The sequence below is a fragment of the Anarhichas minor genome, unplaced genomic scaffold (assembly GCF_050575085.1).
Source record: "Anarhichas minor isolate MPS153535 unplaced genomic scaffold, ASM5057508v1 ptg000018l, whole genome shotgun sequence".
Classification (NCBI taxonomy): domain Eukaryota; kingdom Metazoa; phylum Chordata; class Actinopteri; order Perciformes; family Anarhichadidae; genus Anarhichas; species Anarhichas minor.
The window spans coordinates 3,948,654-3,971,625 of NW_027466464.1; the positions used below are offsets into that span (position 1 = coordinate 3,948,654).

At 41.4% G+C, this 22,972-nt stretch overlaps 2 protein-coding genes across 6 annotated transcripts in view; both read left to right on the forward strand.

Annotated features, from left to right (window-relative positions):
• The window catches only part of arhgap1 (Rho GTPase activating protein 1), a 37,192-nt gene extending 28,292 nt beyond the window's left edge, over positions 1-8,900 (forward strand). Inside the window, exons 12-14 of the mRNA XM_076094276.1 lie at positions 3,163-3,266; positions 3,341-7,131; positions 7,168-8,900. Of these exons, the coding sequence (XP_075950391.1) occupies positions 3,163-3,266; positions 3,341-3,508 (272 nt within the window). The 3' untranslated portion in view covers positions 3,509-7,131; positions 7,168-8,900. The remainder of the gene's footprint in view (positions 1-3,162; positions 3,267-3,340; positions 7,132-7,167) is intronic.
• Positions 8,901-11,951: 3,051 nt separating this feature from the next.
• On the forward strand, positions 11,952-17,173 carry LOC142952986 (centrosomal protein of 70 kDa-like). Of its 5 annotated transcripts, none has more exons than XM_076095036.1 (17): positions 11,952-12,087; positions 12,494-12,513; positions 12,848-12,947; positions 13,101-13,224; positions 14,016-14,190; positions 14,317-14,492; positions 14,740-14,799; positions 14,908-14,995; positions 15,077-15,156; positions 15,228-15,302; positions 15,376-15,481; positions 15,565-15,717; positions 15,868-16,020; positions 16,351-16,519; positions 16,601-16,709; positions 16,796-16,875; positions 17,006-17,173. In XM_076095036.1, the coding sequence occupies exons 2-17, from the start codon at positions 12,505-12,507 to the stop codon at positions 17,065-17,067; spliced, it is 1,719 nt and encodes a 572-aa protein (XP_075951151.1). In that variant the 5' UTR covers positions 11,952-12,087; positions 12,494-12,504; the 3' UTR covers positions 17,068-17,173. The 5 variants fall into 5 exon arrangements, 4 of the variants coding, with proteins under 4 accessions (XP_075951151.1, XP_075951153.1, XP_075951152.1 ...); XM_076095038.1 differs by having other exon boundaries at positions 11,962-12,087; positions 12,851-12,947; XM_076095037.1 differs by having other exon boundaries at positions 11,988-12,099.
• Positions 17,174-22,972: the final 5,799 nt, after the last annotated feature.

Consider the following 22,972-nt stretch of genomic DNA (forward strand, 5'->3'; position numbering starts at 1 on the left):
TTTTCAGAGCAAATTTCTCGCACTGCAAACAAAAATCAAGTTTGTAAGTAAAATATATAACCTGAACATACATTATTTGTTAGTTTTGCTTATGAAACTATAATTTTCATAAGCCCCCCCCCCCCCCCCCTGCTGAGAACAGGCTGGGGTAAGCCCTGCTTTCCCTTCCTGAGCCGTCGGATGGTTTGCCAGAACCTCCTTGAGGCCAACCGAAAGTCCTTCTCCATGGCCTGCCTGAACTCCTCCCATGCCCGAGTTTTAGCATTCGCGACCACCGCAGCTGCAGCCCCTCTGGCCTGCCGGTACCTGTCAGCTGCTTCAGGAGACTCCTGGGCCAACCAGGCCTTGAAGGTCTCCTTCTTCAGCTTGACGGCTTCCCTCACCTCCGGTGTCCACCACCGGGTTCTCGGGTTGCCGCCACGACAGGCACCAATGACCTTCCGGCCACAGCTCCTAGCGGCCGCGTCCACAATAGTAGAGGCTTTGAACATGGTCAACTCGGATTCCGTGTCCCCAACCTCCCTCGGGATGTGTGAGAAGTTCTTCCGGAGGTGGGAGTTAAAGACCTCCCAGACAGGGTCCTCCGCCAGACATTGCCAGTTTACCGTCACTACACGTTTGGGTTTGCCGGGTCTTTCCAACTGGTTCCCCTGCCATCTGATCCAACTCTCCACCAGGTGGTGATCAGTTGACAGCTCTGCTCCTCTCTTCACCCGAGTGTCCAAGACATACGGCCGCAAATCAAATGATACGATTACAAAGTCGATCATTGATCTCCGGCCTAAGGTGTTCTGGTACCAGGTACACTTATGAGCCACCTTATGTTCGAACATAGTGTTCGTTATGGCCAAACCGTGGCAAGCACAGAAGTCCAATAACGAAACACCATTCGGGTTCAGATCGGGCAAGCCGTTCCTCCCAATCACCCCCCGCCAGGTTTCTCCGTCATTGCCCACGTGAGCGTTGAAGTCCCCCAGGAGAACTATGGAGTCGGTAGGCGGCGCCCTTTCCAGGACCCCTCCCACCGACTCCAAGAAGGCCGGATACTCCGAACTGCTGTTTGGTGCATAAGCACAAACCACAGTCAGAGCCTTGCTCCCCGCAACCCGTAGGCGCATGGAGGCGACCCTCTCGTTCTCCGGGGAGAACTCCAACACAGCGGTGCTCAGCTGAGTGAGTATCCCCACTCCCGCCCGGCGCCTCTCACCCTGGGCAACTCCAGAAAAGGACAAAGTCCAACCCCTCTCCAGGAGCTTGGTTCCAGAGCCAATGCTGTGTGTGGAGGTGAGTCCAACTATTCCTAGCTGGTATCGCTCCACCTCCTGCACCAGCTCCGGCTCTTTCCCCGCTAGCGAGGTGACGTTCCATGTCCCTAGAGCTAGTCTATGCCGCCGGCGATCGGCATGCCCAGGCCTCCCGCCCGACCCCGCCGCCCGGTCTGCATAGCACCCGACCCCGATGCTTGTCCCTGCGGGTGGTGGGTCCACAGGGTGGCTGCTCCATGGTGTTTATTCGGGCTGAGCCCGACTGGGCCCCATGGGCAAAGGCCCGGCCACCAGACGCTCGCCTACGAGCTCCCCTCCTGGGTCTGGCTCCGGGAGGGTACCCCGGTTTCCCTGGTCCGGGCGAGGTGGCTAAAGTCCGTGGGCTAACTATCATAGGGGTCGTTTTCATTAATAGTACATTTTATTGTTTTTGTTCGTTTTGGAGCCAGGCCGTAAAGTAATTGCATGCAACGTGAAGTTTGTTTAATAAAATCAACTACACCCAGCCTAATTTATATGATAGATTATTCTACATTGGCTCACCTTTTGGCTTAAATTTATTTCTTTACAAAAAGATGTTTTTTTCCCCACATGGCACTATACATTCTCCTATTTCTCCTCGACTCTTCCAGCTTTGAATCTCTCAGCAGTGATTGTCAGAGACACTTGCACAAACAAACAGTCGGTTTTGAGACCTGCATTTACTTTGACAGCGTGTTATATTACAAACACTGTTCACTGACGTTTTGTCACTAGTAAATGTTAACAGTAAATGGACTTGACATGATTAGCACCTTTGCAGTCTTCCAACCACTCGAAGCGCTTTACACTACAAGTAATCATTCATGCACATTCATGCACAGCCCCCATCAATGTTTGATGTGTTGATTTTGAATGATACAGATGTTTAAGTGGAAGAGAGCAAGAGAAAGGAACAAATATGGAGAGAGAGAAGTAGAAAGCCTGCACATGTGGGCGAGCGAGACAGAGAGACAGAACACGCACACGTTATTTTATTTTTTGGTAGTTACTTGAAGTAATTATGTGCTTTATCACTGAAGTGTATTTTCTGGCAGCTGAGACAACCAGAGTGACAGCTGACTCATGAAGGAGTGTTCTAAATATAATAATTAGTGCTGGGCAACGATTAAAATATTTAATCGCGATTAATCGCATGGATTTTTTGCGATTAATCGCATTGTTATGGCAAAGTTCAATAATGAATTCAAAAGTAGTGTATTGCGCACTTTTATTTTAAAAGTACTGCTATATGAACAAAAGGGCAATAACATTTGGTTCACGAGATGCAGGTAGCATGTTTTATACTTAATGTGAATATAATTCATACTTTGTTGGCATCTTATTCTGAAAACCGGATGTTCGTCTGAAGAAACCGGATGTTGTCTCACGTTAATCTTTCCGCTAACTTTCAAAGTCCTTCGCTCACTCCCGATCTGTGCCGTTTAAATGAGTTTACCGTGAATTTAAGCATATAGGTGCACTAACATGTAAGTGTCTGCTGAGTTGACCACGGAGATCTTACACAACTGACTATAGGATGTTTGCTGGCTTTTATCCCACTGTTCTTGTCATCCTCTTGTTATGTATATGTATTGTCTCTTGTCTTTCAATAAAAAAAAAAACCAATTATAATAAATTTTAAAAATGCGTTAACGCGCGATAAAATAATTGTCGGCGTTAATTAATGAATGCGTTAACGCGAAATTAACGCGTTAACTTGCCCAGCACTAATAATAAAATTATATAATATAGAATTACAGTGCATGCAAATGTTCCTGTGTCACCTGATCCCTTCTTGATTGACTACTGATCTACAGCATGTACTGTATCCTAAACCACCTCTACTTCACAATGGTGTCTGTTTGTTGTCTGCCAGCTGTTTCCAGTGACAGCCAGATGGCCCTTATGAAGACTCTGGTGGAGTCGCTGCCAGAGGAAAACGCTGCATCACTTCGGTACCTCGTCACATTCCTGGCACAGGTACAGACTTCACTTCCCATCACTCTCTCTCCGGAACCTTTCTACCTGTGTAACCTGTCTGTGTGTGTGTTTAGGTATCAGCCAACAGTGAAGTGAATAAGATGACCAACAGTAACCTGGCTGTGGTGTTTGGTCCTAACCTGCTCTGGGGGCGGGACAACGCCATGTCACTCAGCGCCATTGGGCCAATCAACAACTTCACCAGAACCCTGCTGGACCAGCAGCATCTGGTCTTTACCTAAATCCTGCCCCTTCACCCTGCAGTCTCTCGTCCAGTCCCAAACACCATATTCCATTATAACACTAGATCCTGTGGACCAATTACATTTCATTTAGTTTCCATCAGTCTTTACATTCTGATTGGCCCGTTAGCAGTGTCTTCTTGTTATGTCAAGCAGTCTGGACTGCTTGACATAACAAGAAGGACATGAGGGCTTCTGGCCCTCATGTCCATGTGACTCCAGGCATGTGGGTGCCAATGGTACATATTGGAATGCAGCCAAATAACGTTAAATAAACAACATATAGCACACAATTGAACTGCAAATAAGTTGTTGACATAGCATCCATTCACGGGGTCACTTTGGTCTGACTGGAGATCAAAGTCTGCTTAGTTTTTTTTGTCATTTTGAGAAGTCAACAGTGCTGTCTCATAATCAGTAATCATTAAACAAATAAAAAAGTAGCTGATATGAGGTGAAAAAGTCACTCCCGGATTTTGTTGCAGCATTTTCTTTCTCAAGAGACCTTCAACAAAATGTGGTCAGAATCAAAGAAATTGGTCACTTTGGTCAATCTCCAAAAGCCCTGGATCCTACATTTCCCATAATGCAGCTTAATAGTATTCTATCAGACCCTAACCCTGCCAGGTAAATCCAGTCTGTTCTAGATGTGTAGTCACGTGAGTGTATCTTTCAGGACATCAATGCACTCAAGTCAAATATGTATCAATTCTGTCACATTGTACATTTGTGACTCTTCCACCACATCATTCCACCACAGCAACCCTTCAAACATGCATGTGTTTCTACCTGTTTCAGTGTCTCAGGCTCTTCCTCATCTTTGCTCCTGTTGGCAGACTCATAGCAGTTGGACTTGGATGTCTCCGGTCTGTCTCTGTATACATGTGCTGTGCTGTTGTCTCTCTGTTGTTTCTATGAAGTGTCAAAAAGTGTTGTGTAGCTTTCACAGAGAGAGCAGGATGATAGCACACGATCAATAATAACTATAGATAACAAACATGCCCTCTAGGATGATGATCCAGAGCTAAAGAGAGGAGAGATGAGGCTCTCCTCTCTTTAGCTCTGGGAGGTTTCCATCTTCATTAAAGTCTCAGGGTAAATTCACAAATGGTGAACTTGGTACCTAACGTTGTGGACATTCTTTGAAATGCTGTAATTCTAAAAAGCAGTAAAAAAAAAAGCATGTTGGAACCCAAACCCTTGTTTCAGACTCACTGCTCAGTCATATACAGCACTGTACTATATCCTGAGATATTCTTTATGGCTCTCCTTAATATATTTGACTTTAGTATTGTATTCATATTATCTGGTTATTAACATTATAGTTAGCTTAACTCCATTGTCATTGTAGAAAACATGTCTCATTGCAGGTCATCAGAGAAGCAGTTTTTTAGTGCTATGGGATAAACTCCATGCAGTGAGGTGTAATATTAGTACAAAAACAGGATTACAAGCAGATACACAAACAGTTCATGTCATTAAATAAAGTGTCACAGGCATTTATGAAACCTTAATGGCAGAGAGAAGCAGGTCTTTATTTTTCCTGCTGCCTTGATTAATACAGTATAATATACATTACGTATATACACGTACAAGTTAAAGTACTACAACAACACAGTCGTGTCATATTCACCGCTCAGTCATAAATCTCATTTATTCATTCCAGTTTTTCTCTGTCAATGAAACTATTTTTTCATCCTAGAAAGAGTCCACTGTTTCCTTCATTGGTGGGCTTTAAATGTGACAACATTGTAGGAAGTATTAAGATTCATTGACAGCAGATTACGTGGGTAAAGAAAACCAAGGAAGTGAAAGACTGGACTTAATTTGTAGTATTTGTGTTGGAAGAGAGTGGTGAGCATTAGTGACATCGACTTTACAAGATTCTAAATGTGAAGAAAAACTTCACATATTGAAATCCTAGTGTTGTTGTGGGCTCTGTTAAAGGAAGTGAGGAGAAGAACATGGTCACTGCTTTCAGTGTTCATGTTACTGAAAGTGTTACCTTCACCCCCTCACGTCCACAGTTCAGCTTTAGTAATACTGCTGAGTGTTCGTGTGTGGAGACTTGGCTCATGGGCCTAATGATACGATTGTGCTAGTATGAAATTAGCATGGTGTTGTAGTCTTTTTGTTACCTCTGTGTTCATTCAAGTACATTCAAATGTATTTCAATAGCGTCAAATCACAATAGAATTACTTCACGACACTTTTCATATAGAGCAGATTTAGACCTTTAATTTACAGAGGCCATCATTTCGCCATGAGCATTTAGACAACTTGAACAGGATGAAATCTCTAACTGGACCAGCTTGTTTTGGAAAGAGAAAGAGAGACAAAGCTACACAGCAACTACAATAACAACAATAGCAGTTCATAGCATGGTGCTAACCCGTGCACAATACACTTGTATTGTGTTGCACACTCAGTTTCTGCAGTTCTACTGTGTATTCTATCTGTAGTCCTAGTTGTGGAGCTGGTCATGGGCCAAACAGGAAGTGAGATCATCCAATAGGCTTTATAGTAGAGGGAATCATTGTTTCTGGGAATAGTCCTTATAAAGTACCTGGCCTAGCCTGGGTTGGTCAGGGTTTTCTTTTTGTTGACTGGGGGATTTCATTATGGTTTTCTGAATTTTTCACTTTATCTTTTTATCTTCTTCTTTTTCACAACCTCCCTAAAACAAGCATGAACAGCTTTTTTCTTCTTGGTTTCAACTGCAAATATAACAGCAGGCCTCCTGCTGTTCTCTGTCCACCACTTGGCCAATGATTTACAGAGGGCAACAGATATATTATTAGGATTAAAGTACTGTTGTGACCTGAGTTTTATTTATATCTTTAGTCGTGTTCTATTTTTTGTGTTGCTACTGTACTCTGTAACGACCTTATGCACTTTATTTCACTGCATTCATGGAGGGTTAGGGCTAGACCCATAGAGCAGGGTTAGGGGAGGGTTAGACCCATAGAGCAGGGTTAGGGGAGGGTTAGGGTTAGACCCATAGAGCAAGGTTAGGGGAGGGTTAGGGCTAGACCCATAGGGCAAGGTTAGGGGAGGGTTAGGGCTAGACCCATAGAGCAGGGTTAGGGGAGGGTTAGGGCTAGACCCATAGGGCAAGGTTAGGGGAGGGTTAGGGCTAGACCCATAGAGCAGGGTTAGGGGAGGGTTAGGGCTAGACCCATAGAGCAAGGTTAGGGGAGGGTTAGGGCTAGACCCATAGAGCAGGGTTAGGGGAGGGTTAGGGCTAGACCCATAGAGCAGGGTTAGGGGAGGGTTAGGGCTAGACCCATAGAGCAGGGTTAGGGGAGGGTTAGGGTTAGACCCATAGAGCAAGGTTAGGGGAGGGTTAGGGCTAGACCCATAGAGCAGGGTTAGGGGAGGGTTAGGGTTAGACCCATAGAGCAAGGTTAGGGGAGGGTTAGGGCTAGACCCATAGAGCAGGGTTAGGGGAGGGTTAGCGCCATAGAGCAGGGTTAGGGGAGGGTTAGACCCATAGAGCAAGGTTAGGGGAGGGTTAGGGCTAGACCCATAGAGCAGGGTTAGGGGAGGGTTAGACCCATAGAGCAGGGTTAGGGTTAGACCCATAGAGCAGGGTTAGGGGAGGGTTAGACCCATAGAGCAGGGTTAGGGGAGGGTTAGGGTTAGACCCATAGAGCAAGGTTAGGGGAGGGTTAGACCCATAGAGCAGGGTTATCAAGTTTATTTGGTCATAATTCAGTTCCCCAAGTCTTAATCTAAAGAACATTTTCTTATTTTCTGCCATCTGTCTCTTGAAGCTTTGCATTCTATGTAAAGTAAAAGTTTTTTTTAGAGTGGAGCATCTCAGTGTACTTGTGACCTCTAGTTCTACTGTATATGACTTTGGATGTAAGTCCCAGGAACAAGACAGTTTGACCTTTGTGACCTTGATTATTGTGTCTGCTTTTGTAAAGACTTTTGGCCAAACTGTGCTTTTTTAGTTGTCTTTTATTTTGTGAATGGCCAAAATACTTGCATTAGGGGAGTATTAGTGTTGTAATGTTGCTATGATACCTAATATGTGACTGAAAAGCACCAAAAGATATTTAGTTTGACTGAAGCTGAAAGCAAAAAATCAATCTCAAATCATGTCATCCCAGTCATGTCAATCATGTGGTAATCGGCATGCTATTGGTGTATACAGTATGTGGGTGTGTGTAGGTGTGTGTAAGTGCTAACTCATCTGGACCCAGCATATTTGAGTATATATCTGAGGCTTTTGAATATATAGGATTGTAGTATAATAGGGCTCCTTTTAGTTGATATATGAATCTTATATATACAAAACCTTATTGTAGAACAACAAAATGCAGATGAATCTAAGACTATTGACAGGATGGTGGTACGAGTTTTTCCATTTGATAACTGCAATATATATGTGTGTGTGTGTGTGTGTGTGTGTTTGCTTGCATGCTTGTGCCTTATTTGTTTCTCCCAGTGATCATGTAGTTATCCATCAAAGTGCCACTGTGCCCGTTCTGCCATAGATTCAAACCATGTGAGGTGAGTTCAACAAAGCTCTGGCGTTTGGATGTTAGACAGTGGTCTAGTGAGAGTGGTCCAAACGGGCTGATGGGTTCTGCTCCACACAACATGAGGGGGACTATGGAGCTTCTATTCAAACTCTTCTGCTGGTTGAACACAGCCAATTCTGTAATGGATCACAGGCTTGAGAAATGTAACCTCATAATGATGAACTCCATAACTTCTAAAGAGGCTTGATCCTCATTCAAATTACATGCAATTCTGACATTATATACATCTAAGATTTAAATGAGGATTAAAGTAAGTTGTTTTTTTTAGCCTTAAGCCTTATGTCACATATGGTTCTACAATATCTGGTCAACCAGATATTAATGTGTAATTCACAAACACTTTCAAATTATTAGAATCATTATACAAATGATCAGCTGTTTCAGATGTCTAAAATGTTGTACAACCAAATTTTCCCTTCACTTTATAATCTGATTACATATCAGACATTTTTTACTTCATCTTGTTATTTTTACAGTAATAACCAAGTATAATTTGTGCTTATTACATTTTATGACACTGTTTCTCCTCAACTCTGCTGATCAATTACAGCCCTGTCCAATCTATGGATCTCTGTACTGTAACTTTTGTCATGGTGACAGTGATTTCTTTGTAGGAGAAATATTGTGGTTTCTCAGCTGATTTATTGATATTTCTTTCTTTTCTTTTTTCATCCATTACTTTTGATATTGTAAATGTGTGTCTTATGTATCTATGATTATATTGGTGATATTCTGTAATATGTGTGCAAACAATAAACGAATGGTAAACAAAAGCTGCTGTTAAGATGGCACTCACTAATTGGAATATGTGAGTGAAATAAATATTGTTTACGGTTAAACTCCATGTTGAAGTATTTGTTCATAATTTGGGTTGTCCCTAATCATCCCCTAGACCAGGGACGAAAAGAAAAGGGACGTAACATAATGTCCAAAACAATTGTATTTTAGATCCCAAAAAAACATCATAAAAATCATAGTATAGTAACTCCAAAACAATTCATTGTATTTTTTGTAAATAAAAGTAATTTAAAAGACCAAGTATAATATGTCGAAAAAACTCATGAAAAGTCATAGTATAGTATGTCTAAAACAGTGGCGGACCGTGCATTTTATACCTGGGCCTTCTGTGCTGTCTTACTATAGTTGAACCATCTCCTAATAACCTCATTATGACGCCACAGCTACGGTTATTATTTGTTTGTGTTATTTGCAGTGTTATTCACATAACACTGCAGCATTTGACAAGTGAAATAAAATGTTACATTAACCCTACACATACACTAACTGCAGAGTGCAGAGACATGAATACGCGCATGACGGGATGCTGCGTCATTATCGGAAAATGCATATAGTCAAATCAATGTAATTAACACAATGACAAGAACAAACACATTTATTTACAACAAAGCATGACAAAACAATCCATCAAAACTGCAGCAAGAGCAGGGGCCATTCAAATATTATTTACATCAGAGGGAACGATATTAACTATATAATAAAAACAACACGATAGAGTTAAGTGTCCTACTGTTCTTTTGTGTCGTGTTGCAGCCTTGGTAAGGCAACTCAGGTTAGCAAATCCAACGTGGCTCCAAATACCAAGACGCTCAGTCGCAAATAAAAGGCATTCCCAGCCAAACTATTTGCAACTCTTTTCCGAAGCTGTCAGCCAGGAATCACGTTGGTAGTTGGTGGACTGAAAGTGACCCACAAATCCTTTTACTTGCTGGGTCAAGGCTGCTAGCTGCGGGGCTAGCTGACCCTTTGATACGATTTCCCGCTTTTCTTGAAATGTCCTCCTCGAGACAGGCGTTGTCAGTAACTCTGCCACCAAATCCGTTTCTCCTCCTTCAGCCATTGAGTGTTAACAAAACACAGCTAGGTAAGAAAAAAAGAACATGAGTCATAACTTCTCTTACATATGTTTCAACCTGAACTCATAAAAGCATAAAAGGCTGAGAATGTACCTTAAACCTTTAAAGCATGAGATTCCATGAAAACATCATGAAACTGAAGTCAACTGTCCTGAGTCACTTTTTTGAAGAAAATCTTTGAACCTATGTTAATTTTCATAAAATCCACTTTTGGCCTCTTCCCAGCCTGAAACGTCTTTTAAGAGCATAAAAGGCTGAGAATGTACCTTAAACCAGTAGAGGTGTGTAAGCATCAGATTCTAATGAAAACATCATGAAACTGAAGTCAACTTTTTTGAACAAAATCTTTGAAACTATGTATCAAAGGGGTTTGTATAGCTTCAGAAATAGACCGAAAAATGCATAGACCGAAAAGCCAGCAGCTGGTGTTCAAAGTGCACCAGCCCTGTGTGCAAGGAGCACAAACGTGTGGTTGTCATTTGTGAGGCATGTATGCACTAAGATGGCAATTTGCACTGTACCCATATGAGTTTATTGAATCAGTTTTCTTTTCTTTTATTTATTCATTTTATACATTCACCACAGTTCACTACAGTAACACTGCAGATACACTTACAGTGTTATCAGTGTTATCGGTTGTATGGTGTATGTTATGTGTGAGTGTGACAAAGTAAACATTTCAAATATTAAATGTGTAATTCTTTGATCCAAATCACTGCTAAAATAGTAATTTTTAACAAAATCATGATTATAATGTCTTTTTTAATTTTTATCACACTTACACACATGGGTCATTTTTGACCCATGTGTGTAAACTTGATGTAAAAATACAAAAACTATTTTAGTTCATAAATTAAGAAAGGAAAAATTAAAATAACGATTTGTGGTAATCAAAAACAAGATATTTAATGAATACTTTGAATATTAAATGATGAAATATATTGATTTCCAAAAATATAGCAAAGAAACCCTCAGCCGTGCATGAAATAACATTGTAGGTCAATACGGGTCATTTTTGACCCATGTTGTGTCTTAGAAGAGTAGTGATACAAAAATGTGTTTTATTCAAAACATTCAAAGCTGCATGTTCATTCAGCATGAACGCATGAGTGAGCTGCAAAATGTATAATCCTACTTAGATTGGAAAAACAGTTCAACTGCTATTGATCAACTTAAAGTGGATGAGAACAAAGTCAAGCTACTCGATAATCCCAGAGAGATGGCGGCCTCTTGCTTCAACTTTAAAGTAATTTACATTTCAATATTGTGAGGCAACAGCCAACTCTTTCATAGACTCAGTCAGCCATTGTAAACTTATATCATCATCAGACAGGGACTCATGTGACTGCAGCATTCCTCATGTAATAATCATATGTAATGATTAATGTAACAATGAACGCAAATCAATGCGGTGGTTTGAATTTTCTGGACTTATCAACTCTGAACAATACATAAAACATTAATTGGCTCAGACAATTCATTAAAAACCCATCTTTATGGAATTTGATCCAAAATGATCTATTCTCCAAAATTAGAACTAGACTTTATTTTATTGTGCAATTATAATATTAGTAAAAATCAAAGTCAAACTTTCATAAGCAGATGTGGTTGTCTTGTTCTCCCTTGTATACTTCTACCTGCATCAATATTACATTTGGAATAATAAGGACATTGTGTACGAAATGTCTTAAGAAATGATATCATCCTTATTACTATCAACTATTTGACTCAAATGGAAGGCTGTAAAACTACTCATCTTTTGAAAAAATGTCAAATCGCCATAACATTTAGAGAAATGTAAATGTTCTTGTGTCTTTGTGCATCTTTATGTATTTTATATGATGTCTTTATTAAAGACACTTTTTTTAAAAGGAACCCTTTCTGCAGCACAGGAACACTAGCCAATCACAGCACAAACGGGGCGGGACTACGCGGAACAATGGGCGGGACTCAACGCCAATTGGTGAAAGACCCAAACAGCCACATCCCATTGGTTCGGTAGGATTTCGTCACAGAGCATTTGTTTGAATGACGGAAGAGGCGTGTCGGTGGAACGTGGAGTCAGTAAACCGTAGCGCCTGTTGCTGTCCACCAGCTGCTGCTGTGCAGTATCACAGCACTCGGTACCCGGTAACGGCAACAGCAACAAGTGGTAACTTACCGAGTAAATAAAGCCGTACCTGTCACCTCCAGAGTCCGAGCACAGTAACAAATGCACAGCTAATATAGAGTGGTGACGCTACCGTGTTAGCTACAGAAGCTAGCCGAGCTAAATAACTACTTCCGTTATATAAGGTGACGTCACCGCTGCGTTCTAAATGTGGCTTTTTATTGCTGTTTTAAAGAGTTACAAGTGTCGCTTGGTTGGCTACTAGTATGCTGAATATAGCAGAATAACTCATGAATGGTTTCTTTTCTAATGTGTGTCTGTGTGTTCACAACAGCTCGGCATCCTAAAATTGCCTGATTTTTAAATGTTCATTTAATTGAATTCATTGTCGGAATGTGATCTCACTGAAGCTCCATGAACTCTAACACATCCTGTTTCTCTCCTGCAGTGCGGTGAAACATGGACCAGGTGAGTCCCCATCAGCACCACACCATCACTGTGTTCATCAGAGAACGCAGCGCCTGTCACCTGTGGGGGTGCAGGAGCTGCAGACACCTGATCACCGGTTGGTTGTGACAGGAGGCTCACAAAGCTGTGTTCAGATTGAAGTGTGCTGCAGTAGAGGACATTTAGAAATGGACAGGGACAGCAGGACAACTCATTTTGTGCACTGCAGCAATAAGACCTATGTTTATCTGTGGACTAGCAGGCAGTTCCAGGTGACTTCAGAGCTCCGGTTTCTTCAGCGGGTCCACGTTGCTCTGTGCTGTTTGTGTGCTCATTGGTTGTGTGTGTGTTTCAGCAGGAGCAGGTCCAGTGGGAGGATGTGAATAAACTTCTGCAGCATCACGGGTTCAAGCCGCTGCATTTAGCAGATCCTGTAGAGAATAAGAATATTTCAGGTGAGAGTCAACGCTTCCAATGTCTACGGTTCTCTGATGTAATTAGGCTGTAACTGCTCCATTGTGCAGAGTATTCTCTAGCACGTTTGCCTCTAGACTTTACTTTTGCTCTGGTGGAATTACTCCGTCACATGACTCTCCATGTGTCCTCAGATCTGATTGTGCTGGACAAGAAGTCGGCCGGTGAGATCAGGACGACTCTGAGGACGATGCTCACAGACTCCGAGAGAAGACAGGCGCTAATCCAGGAGCTCATCAAGTCCAACAACACACTCAAGTAAGTCCTTGTACTAAGTATCATTGTTTAGTTGTATTCTTCTCAATTCCCACAAACAGCTGGCCAAACGTGCAGAACTTGACATCACTTTGAATAAGTTTAATCTCGCTCTAGTATCCAAACAACTTCTTTATTGTCTCATCCAACAATCCGTCACAAAAGAGGGGAGGAGTCACAGAAATACAGAGCAATAGTCCTGTAATGTATGGAGCAGTTCAGATTGAAGTACAACAGTGTATACATGGCTGCAGTATATATTACTGTGGTGTAGTGTGTGTGTCTACTCCATAATGTATGTGCAGTGTGTGTGTCGACCACCTGTCCTCCTGTCATCTAATCTCATCAGCATCAGATGAGCATCACAGAGACACACCTGTCCTCCAGCTCAGTGCAGGTATGAAGCCTCAGCCTTCATTTAGTCCAAAGAAGTTCTGTTCTGTAGTTATAAGGCTGCTGTGTTACACCAGAGAGAACAAACCAGATATTAAATACTGTTATCAGCCTCAAATCATAATTAAAAAATAGCTAATAAATTCAATTTTCTCATCTTTTCCTTGCAGCAAAAGGAAAACATGACGTGGCTAAACACAGCCATAGTTTAAAGTAAGAAATAGAAGAGAACATGCACCTGTTGCATCGTTAGAACAAAGTGTGTGTGTGTGTGTGTGTGTGTGTGTGTGTGTGTGTGTGTGTGTGTGTGTGTGTGTGTGTGTGTGTGTGTGTGTGTGTGTGTGTGTGTGTGTGTGTGTGTGTGTGTGTGTGTGTGTGTGTGTGTGTGTGCGCGTGCGTAGAGAGGAGGTTCATGAGCACACGAGTCGAGCGGCTCAGCAGTCTAAGAGGGCCACAGAGCTGGAGGGGCTGCTGGACGGGGTGAGGACCAGAGTCCAGGACCTGGAGGACCTCGACAAGGCCGCCCAACAGCACGGCCACGCACAACAGCTGCAGCGGGAACAACAGGAAGCACGGGTATGTCAACGAGCCAGTAAAGGCCGACATTAAGGATTCATTACGTTGGGTAATTGATAAATGTGTGTAAATCACTATTATCTGATGTTCTCAGTGAGGAAAACATCTTTGGTTCCATGTGTCTAGAAACAGTGTGAGGTTCTGGAGCAGAAGCTGTCTCAACAGAGGGAGGAAGCAGCTCAACTCCAGAGAAAACTACATTTCACCGTCAAAGAAGAAGAGCGACGATCGGCTCGACAGAGTCGGACCTTCCAGCACGTCTGCAACAAAGTCAGCCAGCAGAACTCCCCAGCAGACCAGCAGTGAGGACATGACCGACTGACAGGAGCTCCTTTCACTTAACAAACAGTTCTCCATACATTTAGATTATACATGATATTCTGCTATTATTATCAATAGATTACGACCATTTCAGAGCAACAGGTGTTTCAGTTTGAACGTAAAGGCTTTTTTACGAGCACACCTTATATGTGGACGCATTGGGCTGAGAGTCTCCAGTTAACGCGCTCACAGGTGATGCTGCAGCTGACCTGCTTCTTCTGTTTGCAGGCTGCTGGATGTGATCGACTTCTATGAGACCAAAATGACTCAGCTGCTGGATGAGCTCAGGTAACACATGCTGACATGTTGAGAGACACTTCTGAAGGTGTCACATGATGATTACTGTGGTAGGATGTGTTGCCTCTGCTGGTCCTAAGCTCTTCATTCTCACCCCAGATCTGTCAAAGGTCAACCAGAAGGATCTCAAGTGGCTCATCAGACAGGACTGAAGAAGGTCACTCCATCCTTCAAAACCATTCTCAAGGTAACCTGACAAACTCCTTCTCAGACTTGTTCCCCCTAAAGCAGTAGGTCATGCTCATGCATTTCTTCCACGGCATACCAGGAGCAGCAAACAGGAAGCAAAGCTCAAATAGAAGAACTGAAGAGGGAGGTGGAGTGCCTGAAGCGGGAGCTGGAGACGAGGTGTGTGTTCCTCCAGCCTGAGACATGTGCTGTCCTATCAGTGAACACGCTGACTGTGCTCTTCTGTGCAGGCCGTCGCTCAGAGACGTGAAGTTCTACAAACACAAGCTCCGCCTCTTGGAGGGCTCAAAGAAACACAACAACAGGTAGGATCTCTGATGAATGTGCTCTAGAAGACTGCTCTGAAGCTGGAGTTTCAGGCGCTCAACACACGTACAGAACCAACCTTCTTTGCAGATTGCTCAAAGAAGACGACACAAGTGAGATCAGTGAGGACACCAGAGACCAAGCCAGGGAGGCCAGTCTGTGTGCCCACTATCACCACGTAAGCACGCTGTTTGGGTCTGAATATTCCCTTCCTTCTCTCTAACTTAAAAACTAACGGTAATCTCTTGTCCTGACATCCAGCTGTTGAACGAGATCAGAGCTGTTGTAGCCAATCCCAGCGCTCCGTTACGACTGCACAGGCAGAGACCCTCCTCTGCTGGTTTGGACCTGGCCGAGTTTCACACTGTCCTCCCCACACTGGAGGTCTGGGCCCAGCAGATCCGCCTCCTGAAGGTGAACACCAGAGGAGTTGATGGAAATACTATAAATGCGAGCTGATCATTCACCAGGAAACAGCTGACACAGCTGAACATGAAGCTGCTTTGTGGAGTCACATTTAGGGATGCTTAGCTGACTAGAATTATTGAATGTGTGTGTTGGTAGGATCTGCAAAGGGCTTTAAATCAGTTGACTGCCAGACTGATGCCCTGGCAGCCATGTGATGGCAGCCATAATGCTGCAGACGCAGTAACGGTGGAGGACATGCTGTTGCTGGTGGACACCATGCTGGAAAACACCTCAGCTGATGATGACAAGGTAGAACTGTGCACTACTTGCTCATGGTAGTGGTGAGCGTGTTGGGGTGACCGTGGCTCACTGGGTTAAGAGGGTTGTCTGGCAACCGGAAGGTCAATGGTCCTCGACTGGGACGTGTCACGTGTCATAGTGTACCTGAGCAATACACTGAACCCCTAACGGCTCCCCGGGCGCCTGTCATTGGCAGCCCACTGCTCCCTATATACAGGGATGGGTCAAATGCAGAGACAAATTTCCCCCTTAAAGGGATCAATATAGTATATTAAATTAAAAAAATATGTACTGTGTATGGAACTTTAAGAAGGCCTTCCTGTGCTGTGGTCCTGCTAGGTGCTCAGCAGTCCCACTCGATACACTCTGGGCTCCATGGTGTCTCACTTCCAGAAGCTGTTTGACGTGACCTCCCTCAGTGGAGTGTACCCACGTATGAACGAGGTCTACAGCAGGCTGGGAGAGACGAGCAACACCATGAGGAACCTCCGAGATGTTCTGCAGCTCGGTAACCTCAGCTTCACACGCTCTTCAGTCTGTGTGGGACCTCTGGACGGTAGTCAGACGGTAGTTTGTGCTTGTGTGTCAGACAGCAGGGTTCCTCCTGCTGAGGTGGTGAACCGGGTGGCCAGACTGATTTCCTCCACCGAGCACACCGCTGGACTCCAAGATGTGCTGGGAGATGCTGATATCGACAGGTTCACATGCACAGAGCACACGCATGTTGTTGGGTCTGTCGTGTTTCTGTTGGGCCACATTCATCCCAACCGCTCTTGTTTTCCAGAATCATCATCAAAGTGAAGCAGCATGAGGAGTTCTTCCCTGCTTTCCACGCCCTCACTATGGATATCTTACAGACTCTGGGTAGATATGAAACCATAACAATACATGTAAAGACAAATGCTGCAGCACATGCATACAAAGAATGTATGGAGAGTAATAATACTTCAGTAATAATGAGATGTGTGTGTGTGTGTGTGTGTGTGTGTTTCAGGAGTGAGTCAGCTGGACGACATCCTTCCAGCTCTGAAGTGTTTGACGCAAACAGCACAATGACGAGCTGCACTCACTGAACTGGGTGCTGTGTTTAGTTCAATGTAATGATTGCAGAATGTGATTCTTGATTTTTTTTTTTTAATAAAAAGTGAATATCAGAATATGACTTTCTTCTGCAACAAGCTCGATCATTTCTATGTGAAACAGAAGCAGCTCAACCAGCCTGACACCAGCTGATGAACAAACCACTTTAGAGGAGAATGCTGACTTTAATCAAATCACATTTATGGAGAATGAAAAGTTCATTTTATAAGAGTCCTGAGTATTTCACAGTTCCACTTTTATGATCCTTTCTGCTGTATATCATGTTATCTAAATGATGCTTTTGATTCATCTCTTTAACACTGTTGGGAGTGAGTTGGAGGATATTAATTGTGATCATGATTTTGGCGTCCCACCATTAAATGAACATGTTGGACTGTAATATTGATGTTTATAAATGCATGCTCTGCTCATAGAAAACTGCTGCATATCATCAAGGGCCACCAGGGGGACATCCAGAGTGTGTGTTTAGTTTCACGTATGTGTTCATATTTTATTCAGATTGTTTGATTAGGAGGATATTTTGTATCAAAAATCCTTTTAGCACAAAAGTAATCAAAATACTTAAATAAGCAAAGTTCTTATGAAATGAGAAAAATCCGTATTTAGAAAATTAAATAAACTTATGAAATAAGAAAAACCCAAAATTACAACATTCTTATTAATAAACAAAATGCTTAATTACATAATATTGTAAATTCATGAAGTATAAAATAAGCTCAATTTGAATGAAATAGGTAATTTCGTTAATTACAAAATCAAGCGAAACTCATGATTTAAGCAAAATACTTTATTTAAATTTTTTTTAATTCCTTAATTACAAAATTAACTCAATTTATGAAGAACAAACATTTGCTAAATTATTGTGAAATAAGCAAAATCCTTAACTATAACACAAATTGTAAATTCCTTGATTGCAACATTATTTACATTCATGAAGTACAAAATAATAACAAAATAATTCCTGAATAACAACAATCTTACAAAATAGGAAAAGCCTTAATTATGAAAAAAAAAAGTAAAATCCTTAATTACAAAATGAAGTAAAATCATAAAGTACAACAATGAGCAGAATAGTAAAATGTCTGAATGACAAATAAGTGATGTTTTAGGGGCTGATCACAGCGGGACGTTGTTCATATATTTGTATTATTATGATTATCTTTTAACTCAATGTTGTCCTGCTGCCAACATGTTGCTCACTACAATAAGTGAAGTCATGAAGTTCATTATATTTTTAAAGGACAAACACTCAATGTTGACAATCTGTTGCTATCGTTCTACAGAATGTAGAAGATAGAAGTCAATGTTTCATGTTTATTCTAATATCTCACATTAACATTGTTCCTGATAGTCTGCTTTCTGCTTGGACTCTGGTAAACCTGCTCTCAAGTCTACTTTTAAATGAAACTTTATATCTGTGAGGTGTTTTTAAAGATTCACCTCTTCAGCAGGAACCAATGGGCTTGGAGCTGAGAGCCACAGACAGGAAGTCAGAAGGTATGGAGAGACCAACACATTGTTGAGAGTAAGACAGACAGGCTATAATAATGTGATATCATATTCAGCCTTCTGGTTTAAGGGAACATGCGTATGAAAGGGAGCTGGTGGTGGTTGTGTGGTAGAAATCATCTGGATGTGAGATGAGCTCCTTGGAGGAGCTACTCTGCTCCCTGAGCTTCTTCTTCTTCTTCTTCTTCTTCTTCTTCTTCTGCTGCAGGAACACCCAGCTTATAATGATCCAGCTCAGTGTTCTTCTGTCTGCACGGCATCTGCCCCCTGTTGGCCTGGAGAGACATGACAGCACAGTCCTGTCTTCAGTTCACTAAACAGAGCGAGAGCTTCATTTCATGGCTGGTCTAAACAGCAGACGTGTGTCCGTACCTTACAGTAGAAGTAAAGGGCAACGTTCAGCAACAGCAGAGCCAGCGGCAGGACGATGGCTTTGATGCATGCTCTCCCGTATAAAATAAAGTATTTTCTTTTCCTCAATTTCTGTCTCGTGGTCTTGCTGTTGGGTCCTGTCCAGAACTCCCTTGACATAGATAGTCCTCACTTTAGATGAGGTCACAGAAAATACTTAACTAACGACTAGTAACTACCTGAATTATTCATGAATTGCAGTATTAATACGCATTTATATTAACATAGTCCCTAACTATTAGTGCATATCATATGTATAAATGCATGAATAATGTACATCTAAATCATTTCTTAATCATTTACTTACACTTTGTAAATTATATTATTAATTATCTACAACTCCTTAATAATTGGTTTGTAATATATATAATACTTAATTTACAAATGGGGAATCTATCATTTATAAAATATGAAAACACAATCATGAAGCACAAAATAGACAAGCTTATTAATCAAGAATAAAACATTTATAACTGTTTATGAACTGCATACTGCTTCATAGCATGTAGTTATTAAGTGTTACCACAATTTATTACAGTCTATAATGCTGAAATATGCCCACAATCTGCATGCATGCATATATATATATATATATATATATATATATATATATATATATATATATATATATATATATATATATATACACTTCTGTTCCCTTATGAAGACATCATGTCTGACAGCAAATGCATGGTGGACTGCATGACAAAGAAATGATGGAACACTTTTACACATTAGATTCTACTAAAAAGGGAATTTTACTCGTCTGTTAAACTAAACCAGCTGTTCTTCTATAGTAGAACAGGTAGAGTAAAGTGTGAATTATTCAGGCACAGGTTAATCCTTTTAGGATTATTACGTGTACAACTCATGTGCTGTTAATGTAGACTGGTATTTCAATTCTCTTAAATGCTGTGAGCTTTTTTATACTTAATACCTTGCCAGTGATAAAGTATGAGGAAGTATGTGTGCTCTGTTAACCCATGAACTGACTCAAGTGAAGGTACCTGTTCTCTATTTCATATATTAAGATACTGCAGATCTTATTCAGCTGTAGGGGTTATTCACTAAACTCACTCTGTGTTAATATGTATTTGTGCGCGTGTGCATTTAAGGCGTGTTCCAGGTTTGTTTATATTTCAGTTGTTCTATCCTGTGACCGCAGTGGTCTCATTCCACTCACTTTAGTCAGGTTACCTAATGGTGATGTCTTTAAACTTTAAAGCAACAGAATTGAGAATCTCAAGTAAATTAATCTAAATTTATGAGAATACTTTTAGGTTCCAAACTACCACTTGTCAACACCATGTTGAGTTTGAGTTTTATTTGTGCTTCCTAGAGAAGGACCTGTCTTATTTCAATGCAATTTGTACAATAGCAGGAATGTAGCACAACATGGATGGAAGCAGTTCTCTGTTCATTTAAATGGGAAAGAGCAATACATATATGTTGCCCCTAAATTCATGATTCAATAATTGTGATGTCTATAATGATCAAAATAATCGTCATGATCATTTTGGCCATAATCGTGCAGCCTTAGATAAGCAGTCGGTTTTCCTCACTAAATTTAGGGGGAATGTATGGGTTAATAAAATACAATGTTTTTTGAAACGTTGGCATCTCCAGTAGATGGAAGCAGTCCCAAAGGGTTGAAAAATGTAGTGAAAAGTGGAACATTTTGGAGTTAAAAAAAAGAGTCCAAAGTCTCTTCGCTGCCACTCAGCAAACACAGCAAAGAGAACACAGCAAAGATAAAAGAAAGTAGAAGCAGAGTTCAGGGTCTCTGTAGATACAGACACACAGGAAAATACTACACATTATACCTTTTAAAAATATCATTGTTTAACTATAAGCCTACTCAAACACCTTATATATTTAATTTGAAGCCTGGCTGACTCAGGCCGGTGCTGTGCCAGACTTGTTTAGTCCTGTTGGGCAACACAGCAACCAGTTCATGTTTTCCCATAGCCTACTGTTGACACATGACTCATTCAGAATAAAACTTGTTTCATAGTTATTCATAATCACACGTCCACTCTAAGTTGATTTCTTCAACTAACAACTTGGTCTGTTCACAAACAGGCAGCGTCACGCATCAACGCAAAACTGGCATTGCCCTTGAGTACCACCTTTTGGACCCGAGAGCCCCCCACGGGATCACTTTTAGAAAAGTGTAGCATTCAGCGTGTCGTAGAAAGCACTTTTCATAAACAAATATAATTAATTCTCCACACACATTACATACCGAATTAACGAAAAAAGTCCGAGCAACATCATCATACCAGCCATTTTAAACACTGCAAACACAATTATACATGAACTAAAATCATATCTGGAAGATATCTAGAAGATTTACCACAATTTTGGCCATAAATCGACCAACTATGCTCTCTGTATGGGAGAGACAGCGAGATCCTTCTTGTGGCACTGGCACTCTGTGGCACTCAGCGGCACTCAGCGGCACTCTGTGGCACTTCAGCGGCACTCTCTGTGGCACTCTGTGGCACTCAGCGGCAAGCGTCAGCTGTGGCAGGCGAGCTGTACTAGTTCGGCACCCGTCAAGAAGCTGCGGAGCTAAGGGGGCGGAGCCACATTTCTGAGACATTTCCTGAGAACACACATTGTTGTTACAACAGGTCAGCTTCCGTAAATCAGTTTTATGATTTTAGTTGAGTCACCGGAGCCACCCGTTCTCTGTATGCATCCTTATAGTAAGTACGTTGTACTTTTTTGTTTCTCAATCATTTTCTTTAAGTATGATTTTGCTGGTTTTGCAACAAAAGGGAACATAATACACTCTTTCCAAATTATTACTTTTATAGTCATTTACAACAATCGGCTAAAATAATGAAAATAAATCATCCGTTTTATTATCATTTAAAAGTATATATATAAAAAATTTTAATTTAAAATTAAAACTCATAAAATGTCCAATCCAAAAATACATGTCTGAAAATATCTTCACTCTTCCTCTGCTTATGTATGTCAGTAGGTGCCACAAGCTGCCAGAAGGTGCCAGGGGGTGCCAGAGAGTGCCAGAGAGTGCCAGAGAGTGCCACAGGGTGCCGCAAGGTGCCAGAGAGTGCCACAGGGTGCCGCAAGGTGCCAGAGAGTGCCACAGGGTGCCGCAAGGTGCCAGAGAGTGCCACAGGGTGCCAGAGGGTGCCGCCAGCAGTCAGAGGGATTAGGAATTTTTTGAATATTCTAGAGTCAAACTTTCTATATCTCAATGGCAATAAAACTGAAGTAATTTTATTTGGACCACAGTATTTGACCAACATTATATCTTCTCATCTTGGCCTTTTAACTTCTTCTGTTTCACCAGTCAATTCAGGATTTAAGTGTGACAATTAAATCAATGAAGTACGTAAATTAGGCTTAGTGTTTGAAAAGAATGAACCAAATGTCTCTTTATTTTTCAATTGTCATTATTTATTGCTTCATGAACTACACATGCTCACTTTTCTATTACATAAAAATAACAAGTAAATACATGATGTATACAACTAGGTTGCAAATTAACCATCAACATCAAATATCAGATTAAATAACCTACATTAAATACATCTGTATCATTAACACAATTAACAAAGACAGGTAAATATAACAAATCTATGGTTTAAATACACGTCCACTCTACTGTCTCAAAATGTCTCAAAATGATTCCAAACTGCTTTATTAGGATGTATTGAACACTCTTAGTGATAAGACAAGTGAATATATAGTTAATATATAGTTATATAGTATATAAAATTAGAATAGAGCAGCGCAACAGCTGGTTCCAAAAATGAGAATTTGGCTTGACTCAGACCGTGGCTTGCTGGCCTGCTTCACTCAATCGAAGTACAATCTGTTGTAGAGACTGTAAAGCACGTTGTGCTATGACTGTGGCGTATTTTTAGGCAAGAATCTGCATTATTTCAAGTAAATATTTTGATAC